Source organism: Podarcis pityusensis, assembly GCF_964106645.2.
Source record: "Podarcis pityusensis genome assembly, chromosome: 1".
NCBI classification, from domain to species: Eukaryota; Metazoa; Chordata; class Lepidosauria; order Squamata; family Lacertidae; genus Podarcis; species Podarcis pityusensis.
In genome coordinates, this window is record NC_138028.1 from 29,556,752 (window position 1) to 29,577,575 (window position 20,824).

General features: G+C 40.7%; 2 protein-coding genes across 2 annotated transcripts in view; one reads left to right on the forward strand and one right to left on the reverse strand.

Annotated features, from left to right (window-relative positions):
• Positions 1 to 19,663, forward strand: SNW1 (SNW domain containing 1). The gene is made up of 14 exons (XM_081003858.1): positions 1 to 147; positions 5,527 to 5,680; positions 6,165 to 6,326; positions 9,687 to 9,782; positions 9,864 to 9,970; positions 10,589 to 10,693; positions 10,786 to 10,855; positions 12,578 to 12,643; positions 14,147 to 14,263; positions 14,561 to 14,702; positions 15,210 to 15,306; positions 17,034 to 17,151; positions 18,722 to 18,888; positions 18,967 to 19,663. Exons 1-14 carry the CDS (start codon positions 134 to 136, stop codon positions 19,163 to 19,165), a joined length of 1,614 nt encoding a protein of 537 aa, XP_080859984.1. The 5' UTR covers positions 1 to 133; the 3' UTR covers positions 19,166 to 19,663.
• The window catches only part of SLIRP (SRA stem-loop interacting RNA binding protein), a gene marked incomplete at its 5' end in the record, with an annotated part of 4,812 nt that continues 3,580 nt past the window's right edge, over positions 19,593 to 20,824 (reverse strand). The window contains one exon of the mRNA XM_081003940.1: positions 19,593 to 19,725. Coding sequence (XP_080860066.1) covers positions 19,660 to 19,725 — 66 coding nt within the window. The 3' untranslated portion in view covers positions 19,593 to 19,659. The remainder of the gene's footprint in view (positions 19,726 to 20,824) is intronic.

The window sequence follows — 20,824 nt, forward strand, 5'->3', positions numbered from 1 at the left end:
GACCTCGCGTCGGCAAACGAAGGAAGCGCGGGCACTACAATTCCCAGAATGCCTTTGGCTCCCAAGCGAGCCTTGCTTTATCGACGCTGTCAGGAACCGCTGGCGAGGCCCAGAGAAGAGGAAGAACGGCAAGATGGCGCTGACCAGGTTGGTTGAGGGCCTGAAGCGGTACCCTGCGAGGCGGTGGGAACAGATTCCCCTCTCTTTTCCGGAGCTCGTTTTCTTTTGAACCGGAGTCCCAGGTTTTTGTTTATGGTAGTCGGTTGTGAGGAGGTTACGATGGCGGCGCAGTTTCGCCAGTGAGGCCTGGACCGATCCGGGCATTTTCCTGAGAGGTTGATCCGAAGGCCTCGCTGTTTTCGTGGTGGTGGGGAGGCCTCTCTCCCTCCGGCATGTCTAGTAACGGCAACGGAATTTCGGTTTCGCCGGTGGTGGTGGTGGGTTCCCATCCACTGCTGGTGCGAATAGACCGCGATGGGGGCGGGGCGATGATCTGGGTTGACGGATACGGGTACACTGATTCAGACGTGCTCTCGCTGTCGGCCGCACCTGGGCAAGGATTTAACCTCAGCCTGGAAGCTGTTTTTGTACCCCGCTCGGTTTTCATACGGGATGTCCTGTTGTGTTGGGAAAGGGCTTCTTCGCATGTTTTATGTCCAAGCGGGATTTTCACACGTTACGTTCAATTAGCGTACAATCTATACGCAGAATTTGAGCTGTGCACTTGTAGCGTTATTCACACGCTACGACAGTTGAGCTCTACAGAACGCACGTGCTCATTTGTAGAGACGGTTTGTACCTCTATTCAGTGTAACGTGTGAACAAGGCTTTGGGGACTGTGGCATGAAGTGGGCTGTAGCTCCGTAGTAGAACACTTGCTTCGCATGGAGAAGGTTCCAGATTGAGTCATTGGCTGCTCCAGGTAGGGCTGGGAAATACTTACACCTAAAATCTTCTGCCAGTTAACATATGCAATACTGAGCTAGATGGACCATTGCAGTTTGTGTTGCCTCAAACAAAATGTTTCTCAGCATGTTCTGTTTACATCTTCAGTTGCAGCTTATCAGGAGTAGTCAATTGATGCAGTGCATGTATGAAATAAGCAAGACAGTGTGAAAGCCATGTTTACATTTTCATGTGCCGTTGTTACATGTTAATCACATGTATGCACGGTGAAAATACTTAACATACAGTGGTACCTCAGGTTACAGACGCTTCAGGTTACATACACTTCAGGTTACAGACTCCGCTAACCCAGAAATAGTACCTCGGGTTAAGAACTTTGCTTCAGGATGAGAACAGAAATCACGCGGCGGCAGCGGGAAGCCCCATTAGCTAAAGTGGTGCTTCAGGTTAAGAACAATTTCAGGTTAAGAACGGGCCTCGAGAACAAATTAAGTTCTTAACCCAAGGTACCACTGTATTCAGCTTTGTCAAACCATGTGCAGGCTTCAGGATTTTTTCTGACATCAGAAGATCATATGTGGAGTTATCTTGGATGTGATTTGATTAATCCTGAGTTATACATTCCCAAATTTATTTGTTTTCCTATTTATGCATACCAGCTCAGTTGCTTAGACTTAGCATGCTGCTGATAATGCCAAGGTTGCAACTTTGATCCCCATATGGGACAGCTGCATATTCCTGCATTGCAGGGGGTTGGACTAGATGATCCTCAGGATCCCTTCCAATTCTACAATTCTAAGATTCTATGAAATACTAGAACTCAAGGGCATCCAATGAAGACTTTGGGGAAGGCTTTGCCTCATCATGCTGCAACAGCAAACTGAAGGACCATAAGTGGGAACGTGGTGTTAAGTGGTTTGATATTGAAAGGCTAGAACCTTGCCGCCCAAGGGTCACAGATTAAGTAGGTAAATAAATATGGGGAAGGCAAAGTGTTTCTTAGAGAAAGATCTGAAATATTTTCCTTGAAGCTTGAATTTGTTTTATTCTGGATTGTATTATTTGATATTTTAATGTGTTGCTAACTACTTGGAGATTTTTTTTCTTTAAAATATAAGTCGGTATAGAAATTAAATTAATAGTAATAATAAATTTCTTTTTTAAAAAAATAATATTTATTGCTTTTAGAAGTTACAAAAAAGTAGAAAAAAGAGAGAAAAAACAGAAAAAAGAAAAAAAGGAAAGAGAAAAACAATACAGTGTATAAACAATACAAACCCACCCTAAGCCCATTAAACTAAACACATGAACAAAGCAAGACAAAAACAATTTAAAAGCATCTCTCCTTTTCCATACTCTATCCTTCATTCCCTTGTTTCCTCGACTTCCTCACACCTCCCTTCTTGTATCCCGCTTCTAGTACTTGTTTCAGCAAATCCTTTCCATCTTTTCTATTTTCTGTCATATTAAGAATAACGTATTCTTTAACCTTATTTCCCATTAACGGTTGATTACTTATATACACCCAACTTCTTATAGTATTTCTGCTAAGTCCATAAAATATCATTCCACCGTTTTTCTGACAGTCATTACTTTAACAAAGTTTCTAAATAAACACTTTAAATTTTCCATTAATCTTCCACTATCTCCTCGCCCTGGCTTCGGATTCTGCCAGTCCTTTCCGTCAGTTCCATATAATCCATCAACCTGGTGTCCTAATATCCGAGGCTCTTAAATCTCTTCCAAGTCCCTTCTGCAGGTCTTCTTCATGTTCTTTGATGCTCAGGAGCAAGTCTCGGGAAAACTCCAGCCTAGCAATACTTTTGTTCCTTCTGGACAGTTCAGCCAAATTTCCAAAGTTAAAAGTAAAGTCCATAAAGTGTTTCAGAACGTATTTCAGGATTCCTCCAATTCTAGCGACCCCCAAAACTTCAAACTCCTCCAAGCCCAAGTCCATGTCCCAAAAGTCAGTCAATCCCTGGATAGAGGGTTCTTTCCAACTTTCCTTCTTCAATCCAAGCCAGGATCCTGTCCTCGAAATTTGACTTTTGCTAGATTCAGTCATGAAAGACCTCAATTTATAATCCTCAATCTGCTTCTGAGAAATTAAGGATCCCGTTTGTACTACTTTTAGTTTCTCATCATCAGCTTTCTCCTTTTTCTCCACCATTTTCACATCATCAGCTTTCTCCTTTTCCTCCACCATTTGTCCAACCAAGATATGTTCCTGTACCCAATCCTGAGTTGTTTCTGTATTAGCACTCACTTTTTGATTCAAATTAATCACGTTCTGTTCCAAGTTGTCAATTTTAGAGATCGTGTCATCTGTCTTTTTATGAAGCTGTTCCAGCGCGTGATTTATCTTGTATAATACAGTCACAATGGCTTCTCCTATCAACATTTTGAATGATCCAAGGTCAGACTCTATTTTTCAGAATCTTATCTTGCAGCTGGAGCTCTCCCTAATGCACTCCTGTAACAGTTTCACATGCTCCCTCTAGAGGGAAACAGTCTCCGTTTGTATCAATTCTTTCAAACACAACTCAAGCAAGTAACAATAGTTTCAATTTTCGGTTACTTTTTCCTCCATTTTTAAACGCAGAAAAGGACAATGGAGACAGTACCTTTCTTATTTTAGCTAGCTGTCAAATCCGTTCTGTCAATAAACATTCCCCGAACGTCATCTGGCAGCCCTTTTCCAGGTTCAGAGCAGTGGCAATTTAATTTTGACTCTCTTCTGCAGGCACACTAAATCCAAAACTTCCCCTCTCTTCTCCTGCTTCCAAGAGGGGTTATATATTCTTGTCCGGTAGAAATTTAATCCTTTATCAAAAGCTTTCAAAGACTTTAGCTTGTAACGTCTTTGCTTCAATCTATTTACAAAACGGGAGGCGGACTTCCTGTTTAGAACCTTCCCGCTTTCGGTTCCTAATTAAGAAATTTCATAGTCCAATTTTCCGTTCTACTCACGGGTAGTCGTTTAAAATCCAATTGTCCACAGGAAAAAGTCAGCGCTCTCCGACAACAGCAATGCGGCTTCACTCCGTGAAAGAAGCAGTCGATTCAAAGCACCGCGCCGCTCACCCCACGTTGCTCCGGATCCCCAAAACAGGGTTTCCCCGCGAGTAGGGGAAATGGTGCCAGCCGAATCCCAGGTTCACAGGCTTCTCCCGCCTGTGATTTCTGTGGGTCTCCGCCTAATAATAATAAATTTCATTGAGGGGGAAATTGCACCTAGACATTCTGTTTTGGCAACCATAACCTAAGTTTAAGGTGCCATTTGGGGGTTAGCTTATATACAGTGGTACCTCAGGTTACATGCGCTTCAGGTTACAGACTCCACTAACCCAGAAATAGTGCTTCAGGTTAAGAACTTTGCTTCAGGATGAGAACAGAAATCGTGCTCCGGCGGCGCAGCAGCAGCAGGAGGCCCCATTAGCTAAAGTGGTGCTTCAGGTTAAGAACAGTTTGAGGTTAAGTACGGATCTCCGGAACGAATTAAGTACTTAACCTGAGGTACCACTGTTTCTAACGTGGTATTTTATTGATGATAGTGGGTTGTATCCAATACTCCACACATGTCATTCTGGCACAATGGGACTTGTTAAGTTTCCTCTTCCTCCCCAGCACCCCACCCATCTGCTTTGAACTCTCCCCTAATCCTCAAGAGCTGATTTTGAGGGCATGGGCTCGGTCCCTGCTCCTGCCAACCTAGCAGTTCGAAAGCACGTCAAAGTGCAAGTACAGTGGTACCTCGGGTTACAGACACTTCGGGTTATGCATTTTCAGGTTACGGATGCTCTGAAACCTGGAACGGGTTACTTCCAGGCTTAGGCGCTCACACATGCACAGAAACTCTAAATCGTGCTGTGCGCAGAAGCGCTGAATCGCGTCACACGTGTGCGCAGACACGGCACTTGCGAACGTGCCTCCTGCACAGATCACGTTCGCAACCTGAGGTTCTACTGTAAATAAATAGGTACTGCTCCGGCGGGAAGGTAAATGGTGTTTCTGTGTGCTGCTCTGGTTCGCCAGAAGCAGCTTAGTCATGCTGGACACATGACCCGGAAGCTGTATGCCGGCTCCCTCGGCCAGTAAAGCGAGATGAGCAGCACAACTCCAGAGTCGTTCGCGACTGGATGTAATGGTCTGGGGTCCCTTTACCTTTACCTTTAGAGGCTGGAGGGGACAGACAAGGGAAATAAAGTTATTTTGCACACATGAAAATCTGTTGTGCCAGTGGAGCTGCAGTGTTGGATACAGCCCACCGTCTTTTCTGTCTAGTTGGAGTAATGCTCAGATATGCTATGCTTTAAACCAAATATTTATTGTAACATCAGCATTGCAAACCAGTGGAAAGGAAGAATGACTTTGTCACAAGAGCTCAGTATGGACTCTACCTAAACCACTTTGGATTTTGTATCAGAACTGTAGCAGCAGGAACCTGAAATTTAGGAAGGAAAAGAGTTCTTTAGAGGCAAATTAGAGGAAATCAATCAAAAGCGCAGAACTGCAGTTTCTTTGTAAAACAGTTTAATGAAATAAGAACAATATTTCATGTGTTGTCTAATGTGTACAGATATAGTCCAAATATTAACTTCCTTCTTTCTGTTTGCTTAGTTTTTTGCCAGCACCAACTCAGCTATCTCAAGACCAGCTGGAATTAGAAGAGAGGGCAAGATCTCAAAGGGTGAGACAGACTGCATTGGTGTCATCACGAAGGGAGCCACCCCCTTACGGTTATCGGAAAGGATGGATACCACGAATGTTGGAGGTAAAGAGTGGTGTGCACAGTTGTTGACATGAATAATTATTTTAGTTACTTTAGAGAAGTGAGATCTTGGCTCTTGAATGTAAGGGCCTATAATATGTCTAGTTCTGTAACTCTGCTGCTTACATAGATACCCATCCTAATATCTAGTTCAGTGGTGAGAAACTTGGGGCCTGCCAGATGTTGAATTACATCACTTCTGACCATTGCTTATGCTGCCTGAGGCTGATGGGATTTGGAGTGTGACAACATCTGCAGAGCCAAAGGTTTACTGTTCCTGAACTTTGTTGTATATTTTGTTGTTTCTTCAGCTTGTAAACCGCCTTGTGTATAGTAATATAAAAAGGCAGTATACAAATTAAAAGTGAAATGAAATAAAAATCCTAGCCTTTGCTGTTAGTTTTTGATTGACTAGTCTAGTACTAACAATACCTTTTTGTTTCTTTTGCACATTTTGTAATCATTTCCAATTTATTTTACTGTATAGGATTTTGGAGATGGAGGTGCTTTCCCAGAAATTCATGTTGCCCAATATCCACTGGATATGGGCCGAAAAAAGAAAATGTCCAATGCATTAGCTGTTCAAGTGGATGCAGAAGGAAAAATAAAATACGATGCTATAGCTCGGCAGGGACAGTCAAAAGACAAGGTAATAGACTTCCCAGATGCTTGTATATAGATATAGTTTTATTGTTTATGGATATTGTTTTATTTTACTTGGCTTACTAATTCTAATGCAACCTGGAAAAGTTTTGTTATGAATTCTAGATGAGCTTCCCACAAGTCCAACAGTACAGTGGCAGAACATGAGATTTATATCTTGAAAGTATAACATGTGAAGACACTTTTCTGAATTGCTACACTCTTAAGAAATAATACAGGAACACATTTCATAGCATCTGCCTATTATAAGGATGTGAGTCTTTATGTGGTCACATAGTCAACATCACTGAGGCCTAGTCTCCATATGCAGCAAAATTATGTAATAGAATGGACTGTACCACTTCAGGCTGCAGGGCAGCATTCAAAAACAGAACCTTCCATCCTCAGTTTGAAGTACTACAGCCAATTCTACCATCTTCGAATATTTCCACCTCATTCTGCTACATATATAGATCCAGGACCTAGAGTATTGTCCTTAAGCAGGCATCCCCAAACTCGGCTCTCCAGCTGTTTTGGGACTACAATTCCCATTATCCCTGACCACTGGTCCTGTTAGCTACGGATGATGGGAGTTGTAGTCAGCTGGAGGGCCGAGTTTGGGGGTGCCTGCCCTTAAGTAACTATGGAGTAGGTGATTTGGCTATTCTCACAGTTAGTTGCTGAGGGTGTTGGTGCTCACTCCACTACTATGGTTGCCTACCCAGTCTACATGTCATGTTTCTGGGACCAAGGAAAGTAGAGATTGGGGAATCTACTTAGCTTCACGCAAGAATGGGAAGCCAAACAATGGGATAGATGCTTGAGCACTACTTTCCTTGGTTGCAGGAACTGAAGGACAGCGAAGGTGGATATAGTTATATTGTCACCATATTAGTCTATGAACACACCAATTGTTCTGCCTTAAAGATCCAGTAGCCTTTAAAGTGAAAGGGAGACAAAACTGCACATACAGCTAAATATGAAAGTGACCACACCAGCACTGCCTCTTCGGTTATGCAGCTCGGCTTCTCCTTTAAAGAGCAAATTGCCTTTTGAGGCTAGAACACACCATGCATACTCTGCATGAATACTTACCTGGCTCACTCTTTACCCAGCCAAGGTGAATGGCAAAGCCTCTTCTCAGTGCATTCTTATTAACCAAATAGGGAATTGAGCCTGTCTTAATTACTGTGAGCTTTAGAAGTGAGTGTGAGACTATGATGAATCTGTGTTAATTATTTTGAAGTAAATGATGTTTGTGGCATGTGAAGTGGAAATGTGTTTCTACCTAGTGTTCCTAATAGTTCCTCAGAATGTGATCGTCCCCACACAGACATATTCTGCTGTTTTTCCTTCAGTAGTGTGGGCTATTTCTCCAGGATTAAGGGAAGAGACAGTGTACCCAATGCTCAGCCTCCATGCATATAAATGCTAAACATGTGGAAAAGAGAGGGCGAAGAGCATTTTGAACAACCTCCATCATGTAGCCTTGAGTTGGGAAAGAACCAGAGTCATGTGGGTCTGTCCTCCCAGTAGGCAGGACTCACCTTACTGCTTTGAGGAAACGTTTGTTCTCCATACATGAATGGTAATTGCAAGCCTGTTATTACCAGTAAGGCTACCACATTGTACTCGGTTTACTATCATTTTCTCATAAACAGTGGATAATGAATCGTGGCTTTATCATATTCAGAGCTTACTCGTTTTAATGTGGATAGAACATCATCTTCTTTCATTCTCTGGGATATTTTGAGCTCTTAAAGTGAGCTTGGGGGTTTTATAGTTAATTACCATGAAGAAATATTGCTCTTCAAATGTCCTTCATTTGGCTTTGTGAGATGTGTTTCCATTGATACTCATTTAAAGGGTTGTTAATTCTGGAATACTTGGATGAGAATTGGAAAATCGTTCCTGTGCTAAATTATTAGTTGAGCTACAGGTCTCTTTTTATAGTTAGGCAAATACCATAAAAGATGGAGAGGTGCTGCTTAGAGCAATCTCTTTTGGGGTGAATACTTGCCTCCTTGAGTAATGTTGAGCAATTAGGCTCAGTTTATGGATATATAGAACAACTTAATTCCTGGTTTGCTAGGACTTAGTTCTCTATTTCTTTATTTTTTACCATCATCTTTTCTTGTATATGTTGTGTTTTGGATATTAGAGTTTAATACATTTTCTAGCTTTCACAGTTGTGTAATTATACACATGCTTTGAGAAAACTGTGTGGTATTACTGCCTCCCCCACAGGCAAAAGATTAAGCAATCACAAAAGTATGTCACAGTAGCTTGAGAGAAATTACCTGGTAGCACCACAAAAAAGAACGCGTGTTACCATTTCTCTTGGCTCCTGGCATAGTCTATAGTAAATGGTATATAGGTTTAGTTTAGTAGACACCTTTATACATGCATCCTGCTGCAACATAATTGCCTTATCCCATTTCTAGATGGCAAAGGGGCACTAGTTCTTGAACCTGAAGAACATTGCCCAGAAACTCTTAAAACGTTACCTTATTCTTTAAAGAAGAAAGCTGCCACAAAAATGCAGTGATGTTAATAGCAAATGCAGTACACGCAGCAACCATTTTAGGCGTGTCTGGTATGTGTGCAACCTCACACACGTGCATTGTGCCAAACCCGGATGTGACCTGAAAATCTCTCAAAAGTGGGTGGGGTGGGGCGGAACAGGGTGTTTGCAGGCTTTTTCAATGGGTGTTCAAATTATATGCAATTTCATGCAACCCCCTCACAAACAGGGAGTTGCCTATAAAATGAACTTCTCACAAATAAGCCCTCAATAATTCAAGCTTATTGACACAAATGTGTTTCACTTGTTCTGGTCTCAAAAATTAATAAATGTGACAGCTTTGCAAAGCACTCTGTCTGCTTTTTCTTAACCAATCAAACTCCATAATGCTTGCAATTTGTGCAACTTTTAAAGTTTCAGACAGCCATTGCACCAGAGGATGAGCTATTTCCTTGCAATTATTTTATTTATCTTTTACCTTCTGTTTTTATGTTTTGTATTTTAACGTTAGCCACCTTGAGTACCATTTGTTGGAAAGGACATAAGCAAAATATCCCAGTAGCTCCAAACAGGGTATGAAAGAATTCCAGGTTTTTAATCAACTCAACTTTGATTCTATGGTCATGATAAAAAGGCTTCCGATTTGGAATTCTAAATATATTCTTAGTGTTTGGCCCTTATCTGGACAATTCTATTTTGGAAAACTAATCTAGTTTGTTGTTGTTGTTTTTTTAATTAAAAAAAGCTCCATAAATGAGGAGGGAAACGAAGCTCCATGAGTATGCAGGATTTTTTGTTCATTTACAGTATTCCCTTTTCATAATGCTGTTTTCAATGTTTCAGGTCATTTACAGCAAATACACAGACCTGGTTCCAAAGGAAGTTATGAATGTGGATGACCCTGATCTGCAAAGACCTGATGAAGAAGCTGTCAGAGAGGTATTGTGGTCAGTGATGCACCTAACTATTGAAGCCACTTGCATCTCGTCCAAGTGTTTAATGTAACATTTCTGATTGCAGCTTACAGAAAAGACTCGAGCAGCACTGGAAAAGTCTGTCTCCCAGAAAATTGCAGCAGCCATGCCAGTCCGAGCAGCTGATAAACTAGCTCCAGCTCAATACATTCGGTACTGGACAATTTTTGGATTGTTGAAATTTCTTTGCATGCAAAGTTTAATGTAAGGCCTTTTTTGTGAGTGTGAAACATAACCATTATCTCAGGCCACAAGCAGTTACATGAGTGTTAAGAAATTATTGCTGTTTAATGAAATGTGATATTAGTCCTGTTACAGAGAACGTGATGTACTTAGCTATGCATAGGAAACTGTGTGGCTATGTGTTCTCTTCTTGGTTTGTTTCTGATAATGAACTTTCTTGCAATAAATATATGATGGTTTTTGTGGCCCATAAATGGTGAATAGCACAATGAGGGCTGTGAAGCTACCTTCAAATATATAGGTCTGAAATACAGGGTATCCAGTTGGAAAGATTTTTACTATCCTACCAGTAAAATTGGATAGGAATTAGAACATCGGGCTCTGCTGTGTGATTGAAACAGAGCTCTGTAGTTCAATGTGTGCTCAGTTTGAAAGAACAGTGACACATCATTTACTTCTGCACTTCTACTCAAGTGTGTATGCTTGGCAATCCAATGTCTGTGAGCAAAACTAAAATTCTGGCAAAGTAAATAAGAAGCTCATTAGAGTCTCTGTATTGATAACTGAATTTCTTCTTTGTTTTTTCAGATACACACCATCACAGCAAGGTGTGGCCTTCAACTCTGGTGCAAAACAGAGAGTTATTAGAATGGTGGAGATGCAAAAAGACCCCATGGAGCCACCAAGATTCAAGTAAGAATCAGAAATGTACAGCTATTGTGCCATAGAGGGTCCAGGGACGGAGATTGACATACTAAGGTTACTATTATTTTTCAACTCATTAGGATTAACAAGAAAATTCCTCGTGGACCACCATCACCTCCAGCTCCTGTAATGCACTCTCCCAGCAGAAAGGTAATGGACAACCGTGACAACTCTTATGTAACATTTTTAAACATCTGATGCATAAAGTATGGAGGATTCAAGTGTGCGTATCAACAGACAATCCGTTGGGGGCCATTGGGCAGGAACTGTTTTTCTCCAGCCTCAGAGAAGTTAACAAGCTATCCCAGCATTAGACATGATGGAGAGTGGGAAGGACATGGATTACAATAAAATGTAATTTTGAGGTGTCAGTTTAGACAGTTTAAAAAATGGATGGATGTAAGTTCTTCTAAGTATCTGTATTGGTACCACTGCTTTTTAACTTGTTGATAAATGGACTCGAGTTGGGAGCAAGCAGTGTGGTGGCCAAGTTGAGACTGACACCAAATTATTCAGTTTGGTGAAACCCAAGATTGTGAAGAGCTCCAAAAGAATCTCTACAAACTAGGTGAATGTACAAAAGAATAGCAAAAGTGGTTTAATGGAAATTGAGGGGAAAGATCCTAATTTCACATATTACGCCAAGGAGATCTGAGAGCAGTGACTAACCAGAAAAGAAAGATCAGGTTTGTGGTGGAGAGCTCAGTGAAACAGCTACTTGCTCCGCAGCAGCTGTGAAAAAGATAAATTCCTTTTTAGGAAACCTTAGGACATCTCAGTCAAAAATATAATTGCTGTTACTGTAATGCCTGCAACCACAATTGGAATATTGTGTGTAGTTATGTTTGTCATATCTGAAAAATGATATTGAAATCCTGAAAATAGGTGCATAAAGGGACAACTGAAAGGATGAGAAGCTGCAGCAGCTCCCCTGCAAGGAAGAGTACAGTGTCTGGGGATTCATAGTTTATAAAAAATGTAAGCAAGGGGAAATAAGTTTCAGGGCCATAAAATTATGCACAGCATGAAAGTTTTTTTGTCTCCTTGTCTCATAATGCTAGAAGCCAGGGTCATTCAACAAAGCTAGTCACTCTGAGAAACAGGTTGTTGGGCTAGATGGATCTTTGACCTGAGCTAGAATCATGGAATTGTAGAGTTGGAAGGGACCACAAGGGTCATCTAGTCTAACCCCCTGCAGTGCAGGGATCTTTTGCCCAATGTGGGGTGCGAATCCACAACCCTGAGATTAAAGAGTCATGTTCTACCAACTGAGCTATGTTCCTCCTGGTTAGATTGTCTAGTGACGTTCCAGATTTTTTGTTTTTCTTTTCCCTATAGCTTGTGGCTAGACTTGCTTGCTTGAGAAGTCTGGAGCCATCTATTCCGTAGGCACTTTGGCATGGTAAACCTTGTTCATTCATTCCTGATAGCTACTTGAGCAATGTGGCAATGTTTGTAAAAGCCATGAATGTTCTTTGGGCTACTATTTGTTGAAGAAACTTTCAGTGCTACCAATGAGGATTATGTGAATTAAACTCATTGGATATAGATGTAAGTTCCCATTTTGGGGAATTGGACTGGATAAACTGACCTAGGTCTTCCCAAAAGGTTTGGTATCTGAGGTTTAAACATTCAGCTACTGTTGCCAGAATTGCTGATAACTTCTCTTTTAGTTTTAGCTTTCCAGGAGATGCAGCTTGAATGAACATGACAATTGCTGGGGGGAAAACATTTCACTGTGTTTTGTTGACACTTCCTATTTGACGGTTCATGGCTACTCAGCTACTGTGTTTCAGAATGGGAATGAATCCCCGCCTCTCATTGGTAAAAAGGGGGAAAAATCTAAAATCTCTTTACCTCTTCTCTGTTCAGATGACTGTGAAGGAGCAACAAGAATGGAAAATTCCTCCTTGCATTTCAAACTGGAAAAATGCTAAGGTAATTAACTTGTCATAACGTCAAACTGTAATGTTGCATCCTGCTGGGGAAACTCCTCAAAAAATGATCTGCAGTCTGAATGATACTTTAAAGCATCCAGAGCTGAGTAAACCAGCTGTGTTCAGAAAGGAGGTTGCAGTGATATGGCTTGACTCTTCTCTGCCTTTTATCTTAAAACTTCCAAGATGACAAGGGCAAAGAACATGCTAGATAGTAAATTGCTGTTTTGCAGTGATCAACTGTGGTTAGGCAAAGGAAAGTATTTAAAATTCCCTCATACTGCTGTTTGCAGGGTATGAAACCAATTTGCCCTGATGCTCTCAAGCCTTTACCAAAAAAAGATATATTCTTGCAGCAGCATCTATTTATCCAAGTCACTGGAAGTGTTGGACTTGAATCAGAAAGAATTAGATTCAAATTCCCACTTAGTCATTAACCCTATATGATTACCGTGGGCCAGTTGTGTACACTCAGGCTAACATACTTCACAGGACTGTTGCTATAGACTGGGGTAATCATATATACACAGTGGAGGAGCAGCAGGATACAAATGGGAGGAATTACGTATATAAAATTATTTACTGGTTCACATTTATGGTATTTATGGTAACTAGCTTCTGTTGCAGTCAGTGTGTATATGTACCACCTTCTCTGTCTACCAACTAAGGTCTATGATGTTGCTAGAGAAAGCTTGTGCCACAATAAATTGGTTATTCTTCAATTGCCTCAGCTGCCTTTGTCTCTCTCCTATACTCTGAGCTATTTTTCTCTTTTGAAAGGCCCTTTGTTGTCCTATTCAGAGAACAATGACATTGACAGTTCAGTGCTTGCAGGAAGAGGGAGTAGTGATGAATTCCTGTGGTGTTTAGGATAATCCTCCTTGTTATTAAAACTTCTGTGGCAGGTCTTACTAAGAGAATATCACATTGAGGCCACTGAATATGTCATAGGTGCAGGGGTTTCTTTGATTCTTTTAATAAAACTTTAGTTTGTAGAAACATGATTTATTTTCCCAGCAACTTAAACATGGTTGGTGCTACTTTGGTGCTACTTTTATTTGGAATGTTATTCCCATTGTTAAATAAACGTGCTCAGGATTGCAGCTTCAGTCAGATACTTGGTGGTGGTGGTACGAATCACTTCTGCATTTGTTGGGATTCTTCAGTATACAACAAATAGTGAAAAGGGAAAATGTGTTGCATAGATAGAATCAAGGAAGTTTTAAAGACCATTTTAAATTTTGAAACTGATGGAATTGTATTACTTCAACTAATGCCATAAACAGGGGCTTGGTGTATGGAGGATTACAAAAGTAAAAACCAAACAATGCAACTACTTGCACCTAGAGCAAATGAACTGCCCTCAGACCTTCGGGTATAGGGCGGTATAGAAATTAATTAATTAATTTATTAATATTGAATTACAAGTAAGGATTTAGGGCAGCTTCTTGGCATGCCATGTCTTTTCCTTCATGATCAACTGTCTTGTCTGTTTTTCCTCCAGGGTTACACCATTCCATTAGACAAGCGTCTGGCTGCGGATGGCAGAGGACTGCAGACTGTCCACATTAATGAAAACTTTGCCAAGTTGGCTGAGGCTCTCTACATTGCTGACAGGAAGGTCAGGCTATAGTTGCTTCTCTGCAGTGCATCTTTCTGAGTAATTTCTTTCCACAGAATAGATTTGAGCAGCATTGCAACTTTTAGCCGGTTGCTTGGAAATGGCTTTGGGTCAGTAGTGTGGCATGGCTTCTACACTGTTCTTCTAGCCCTCGTCTAGTTTCTTGATCAGCCCAAAGCAGCTGGCTGTTTCCAGTTCTGGACTGTACATCCTGTTTTATATTACCACTCAAAAGCATAAAAACTAGGTCTTCTTGTTCTCTCCTTACCATCTGGCTGTGCTCTGAATCTTGTGCAGGCTCGTGAGGCTGTGGAGATGCGAGCCCAGGTGGAGCGGAAGATGGCCCAGAAGGAAAAAGAGAAGCATGAGGAGAAACTCCGGGAAATGGCCCAGAAGGCCAGGGAGCGAAGGGCAGGGATCAAAACCCATGTGGAGAAAGGTATATCCCATCCTCCTGCGGCTTTCATAAAATATTCCAAAGAGGGTTCTGCACATGACAAGTGTACTGACCTTAACAGGAAGACTGCACTGTATGCAGTTACAGAAGGGTGGCTTCATTCTGGAGGCCTCTACATGCATAGTGTTTCTCATGCAAAAAGAATGCAGCTCATTTCTATGCATGTTTATGTGGAAGTAAGTTCTCCTTTGTTAAGTGGCGTTCACTTCCAAGTAGGTGTGCATAGAATTGTAGTTTAAGTGGCTTCTTGTTAATGGCATGTAACCTTTAGATGAAAACTGGGGAAAGCACTAAAGTTGTTGGGCCAGAAAAAAAATTAAGTATTTCGTGAACAAGTGTAGAAATGTTAGGAGACCCTTTAACTTCTGAGTACTTAGTCCACCATCCACTGTGTTCTTCATAGCTGCAAGTTCAGCTTCCACTATGTTGCTGTTAACTCACATAAGAGATGGCTGCATGTAATTTTGAATTTCAAATGTATCTGTGCAGAGGATGGAGAAGCTAGAGAACGCGATGAAATCAGACATGACAGACGAAAAGAGAGACAGCACGACCGGAATCTTTCCAGAGCAGCCCCTGACAAAAGGTAAAGTTGTTCAGCTAATAATAACTGGGCAGTATACTACTTGATCAAGGTAAATGTAAAACGTTTGATTCTAACCTAACAAATTAGTATTCGTTTGGTTGTTCTTTTGTATTAAGTTACTGTTTATATAAAATTTATATACCACTTCATTGGAAAAAACCTCAAAGCAATTTACAAGATTTGGAAATGTACATACCTGTAGTGAAGTGATTTCTGGTGTGCTATGGTACACTATTATGTTAAAAGGAGTAGTATGTGTTGATTTTTGTGCTTCTATGTATTAAGTTCTTGTGTATTCTTCTGCATAGCATTAGTTGAGGCTCTGTATAGGACTAGTTCCTTAGTTTCTCTCTATCAGTCCCAAAGGAGGGACCAAGGATGTATTATGATGGGATCTGCATCTGATGGGAACGAGATTCAGGTAGGTAGCCGTGTTGGTCTGATGCACTTGAAATATTTTTTTAAATTAAAAAATTGTCCAGTAGCACCTTAGAGACCAAGAACAAACTTAGTTGGTCTCTAAGATGCTACTGAACAATTTTTATTTTTTAAAAAATATATTTTGATGGGAACAAGTTAACTTTGAGGATTAGCATGGAGAATATTAAACAGACAATCTATGGCTTTTTAAAATGTGGGGAGGGGTTATGGTTTTGTTTATTATTAAGATATTTATTGTTGCTTTTATACTGTAAACCACACAGTAATCCTTGGAGGAAGAGAGGTATATAAATTTAATAAATAATAATACCACCATGATCTTGCTTTTGATGGTCAGACAGTGTAGAATGCAATATTTACCCTTAGGCAAGAATGATGCTTGGATAAAGGCTTGAATGTGGCAGGTCCTCCTGTGGCCATCATGTAGATTTCCTCCCACCTAGTTTACTCTTAGGCTGCACACTTTGTGCCAGCCGGACTAGCTGTCTATTGTATTTTGAGAACCATCTCTTTGCAGGGTAGATTGATTTTTAAATCACCCAGAAAAAAACATTAATGGATTAAATTTGCTTCTGAAGATTTAAATTGTTTCAAATCATCTCCCTTGTTTTAATTTATGCACTTCCTGAGCAAGCATACATGTGAACTAGCTGCTAGAATAATTAACACACAATTAATTGTGTTAAGTAGCAATTAATAAGAACCTTTATACAATATATTCCACAACTTCTATGCAGCCCAGTTCTTTTGCGCAACAGAATTATACCTGCTTTGGAGACAAGGGGAACAGTTTAATTTTACAGTCTGTTTCTGTTTGGCCCTTTCAGTATTACCTGTATTACCTTTCTGTATTCTGTATTACAAGAAAGATAACTTCCTTGAAGTTGAATACCAGAATCCAAAGATGCTTAAAACATGTTACTAACGACCTAAGAGGTTCTGAAAGAGCACTCCCCTTGCTGTTGCCCAGGCTTGTATGGCAGGCTATTTTTTGAAGTTGAGAGTTTCAAAAACAGTTTGTCATGGTGTGAAGTTAGCTTTATGAAGATGGAAAAATGCAAAGGAACCACTGGGTAGTTCAAATGTCATTCATGACTAAGTTATTCCTGTGTTCAAGCAAATCAGCACTGCTTCCTCAAAGTATGTCTAGCGCCCCCCCCCCCCCCCCGCAAAACTCTTAAGTCTGACTTCCAACATCTTTATTCTGAATAGGCAAACTCCTCACATGGAAGTTTTAATTGTTGATATTTTTGCAACATAACCAGTATACAATGTTGTTAACTCAGGTCGAAGTTGCAAAGGAATGAGAACAGAGATATTAGTGAAGTCATTGCCTTGGGTGTTCCTAACCCTCGGACATCCAGTGAGATCCAGTATGACCAAAGGCTCTTCAACCAGAGTAAGGTAAGTAATGCCTTCCATTGCTGTGGAAAGTTATCACGTTTGAAGGAGACAATTGCCATGTGTATGGCCAGATGTACAGCATTAAAAAGATATATACGTCATAAAATAAAAATACCCTAAGCCACCAGGCATCCCCAAACTGTGGCCCTCCACATGTTTTGGCCTACAACTCCCATGATCTCTAGCTAACAGGACCAGTGGTCAGGGATGAAGGGAATTGTAGTCTAAAACATCTGGAGGGCCAAAGGTTGGGGATGCCTGCCCTAAGCTATGACATGTCAGCCAATAGATTGAACAAGCCATATTTTATCTGCTTGTTTTCCAAATAGCTCACTGTGTAGTGGATCTGAAAACAGTTATTTGAGCCTATGTTCCTAATTTTCAGCAATTCTAATTTTAAGTACTCAGATGACAACAACTAGGAACCTGTAACTAGTGTGTGTTGCAGGTTATACATTTGTTGTAGAAAATATTAGGCTGGTGGGGAGTGGGTAGGAAAGGAATTGGACTCTGAAGACACATTTCCTCAAGATTATTTTTGTAATGAAGGAGCAGCTACCAAGCATTCTGTACTGTTGCGTTCCAGACCAAGAGAGGCCACAGGAAAGGGCCTATTAAAGCAAGCGCCACATCGCAGAATGGGATAGCCCTATCCTAGAACACATTGAGTGAAGGAAAGCAAACTCAGCACTTCCTCCAGACAATACAATTAAACAGCTTCATTTTCTCAACAGCACTAGATTCTAACACCAACCTGTGCCTTTCAGTTGTTAGGAATTCAACATGTAAATTAGGGGTGGGTAACTTTTGGCCCTCAGGAAAACTTTATGCAGTACTGATTTTAAAAACCATCTGCAAGTGATCAGTTCAAACCTCTGGCATACAATAATCTGCCCACCCCCACAACCTGCTAGGATGAGGAGGCGGCAGCAGAAAGAGATGAAGAGTCCCCCCCTTTGGCTCTGACTCTTCATCATGTGCCTCCTACCAAATTACCCCTAAAGTAGGTAATGTGGCCCTCAACAGGAAAAATGGGTGCCCACTCCAGTATAATGTAATACAAAAGAAGACACCTCTAAATATAACTTAATATACTACCAAAACCCCTCAATGAGCAGTGGTTAGAAAACTATGGGTAGGTTAATAGTAAAATGCATTGCACTATCCTGCAATATCGCCTTCTTTATGGGTAAATCTAGCATTCACTAGAATAGTGTTTCAAAGCATGCAGCACTTCTGTTTAGTGGAGAAGAGTGCCCTCTGACACCACTGTGGTTGGAAGCTAAACCTGAACCTGGTATCCCAAGCCATTGAGAACCAAGTTTCTCCTTTCATCTGAATAGTTCTATCCTTTTCTCTTACGCTAGTATGCAACAAAGTTGGGACTTGTTGGTTTTTTGGGTAATTTCTGTTCTCCCAGAGAATGCTGTATTCTGACTCTGAATAGTAATCTACCTAATGCAGTTAGATAGGTTTTCAGAGTAGTATTGATGACTTCTAAGGGAACCTGTTTTTGGACACTGTGCTTGTTAGTATCCAACTAATATAGATGGTTTTGGTGTTCTGCTAGGGTATGGACAGTGGCTTTGCTGGAGGAGAAGATGAAATTTACAATGTCTATGACCAGCCCTGGAGAAGTGGCAAAGACATGGCCCAGAACATCTACAGACCTAGTAAAAATGTGGATAAGGACGTGTATGGTGATGATTTGGAGGCACGAATAAAAACTACTAACAGGTATGGAAATTTCAAGTATTTCCAATTGTATTTTTACTACTAGAACACTCGATTTACTACTTCCTTTTTGTCTCGCAGGTTTGTTCCTGATAAGGAATTTTCTGGCTCAGACCGCAGGCAAAGAGGTCGAGAAGGACCAGTTCAGTTTGAGGAGGATCCTTTCGGTCTAGACAAATTCTTGGAGGAAGCCAAACAGCATGGGGGCTCAAAAAGGCCTTCTGATAGTAGCCGTCCTAAAGAACATGAGCATGAAGGCAAGAAGAGAAGGAAAGAGTAAGGAATTGGTTTCAAGCATTTTAAACAAGACTGCAGGGGATTGTCTAAACCACCTGACAGTTCCTGTATAGCGGATATAGGCACCCAGCTAAAGGGACACTTTTGCCCAAGGAACAGAGGAAGTAAGGAAAAACTGGACCACTGAATTATAGGTTTTGTGTTTGGGGCTCTAGCTTTGTGCTGCCCCTTTGTTTTTACACAGGTGGAGCTCTGTTCTCTTAAGGTCAGAATAAGCTGCCTGGTGTATATGGAGTTCTTAGTTAAAGCTGCTTATTCCATCTGATAATACCCCCTTGTACATAGTTTGCCCTGCTTCTGCTGTAACGTATGTGAGAGGGGGAAGAAAGTGTATTGTGGTTCATTTGCTCTGCTGTGATTGTATAGTTCATTCATCTTAAGCTTATGAGAAACAGCTGGATTCATTTAACTGAGATGAATACATATCCAAGTTTATTTTAGTTTCTTTATACAGCAGTGAAATAAAGTCTCCTTCCTTTAACTGATGTCAGCAGTTCTTCTGTTTGAAAAGTGGCCTTTGCTTTTCTGACGTTTCACATCAAGCTGAAAGATTGAACAAACACAATTGCTAGTAAGGCAGTAGAAGAAACCATCTTAATATCCATATCAATGTTGATATACTTAATATATTCATTTTTGAGGTGATGTTCCACATAAGTTGAAACCACTCTTCATAAAACATTTGTGTAAGTTTCTATGAATCAAGGCCTGTTTTGAACCCCTAATGAAATACGTTTTTGGCTGAAAGAAATACCAGATCAGCTTATTAATTAAAATTACCTAGGATTACTACAATGTGTGTTTCAGATACAGCTTCATAAATGGCTTTCAACATTTAATTATGCCAACTTTCAACTGTAAATGCACTGACTAATGATCAAACAACTTTCCTTTATTCAATATACCCCATTTCACATTTAGAACTTTAAACATTATAGATTTCCATAACCTCACACTCCACGAAATTTTCAAGACTCATTTTCATTTGTGAAGTAAATGTCTGTGAAAAGACTGTTAGACTGAACTTATTTCAGGTATGAATTGAACTATGAAGGATAGAACATGAGAGCCATTTTATTTATTTCTCTTCTTTCCTGTAAGGACCTGAAAGTGGGGTGCATAATTTTCCTCTCCTTCATCCTTGTAACAATCCTATGAGAAGGGTTAGCTGAGAAAAGAATAAGTGGTACAAGGTCTCTGAAATGTTCCTTGGCAAGCAGGCTTTGCATTGGGTTCCTTTTAATTGGCACCAAATGCAAAACCCACTGGAACTGGTTGCACTCAGGAGCTCTTTACGGAAGTTCCCTAGTACAACTGATCCCTGCTGAAAGTTAGGTTTGCAAAGCATATCTTTACAGCCTGGCTTGCGTTGCACCTGAGCTGCAAAGACCCAAGAAGCACACTTAAGAACATGCCCCTGAGTATTTCAACTCCAGCCCACCACCTCTGCTGCAACTGGAAGCGGTAGAGATAAAATGTAGCTATCCGTTGTGAATAAATGTTTGTGGATGACAATGCTAACTAAGGTGCCTCTCAAGTACCACAACAGAGTACAGTGGTACCTCGGGTTACATACGCCTCGGGTTACAGACTCTGCTAACCCAGAAATAGTACTTCGGGTTAAGAACTTTGCTTCAGGATG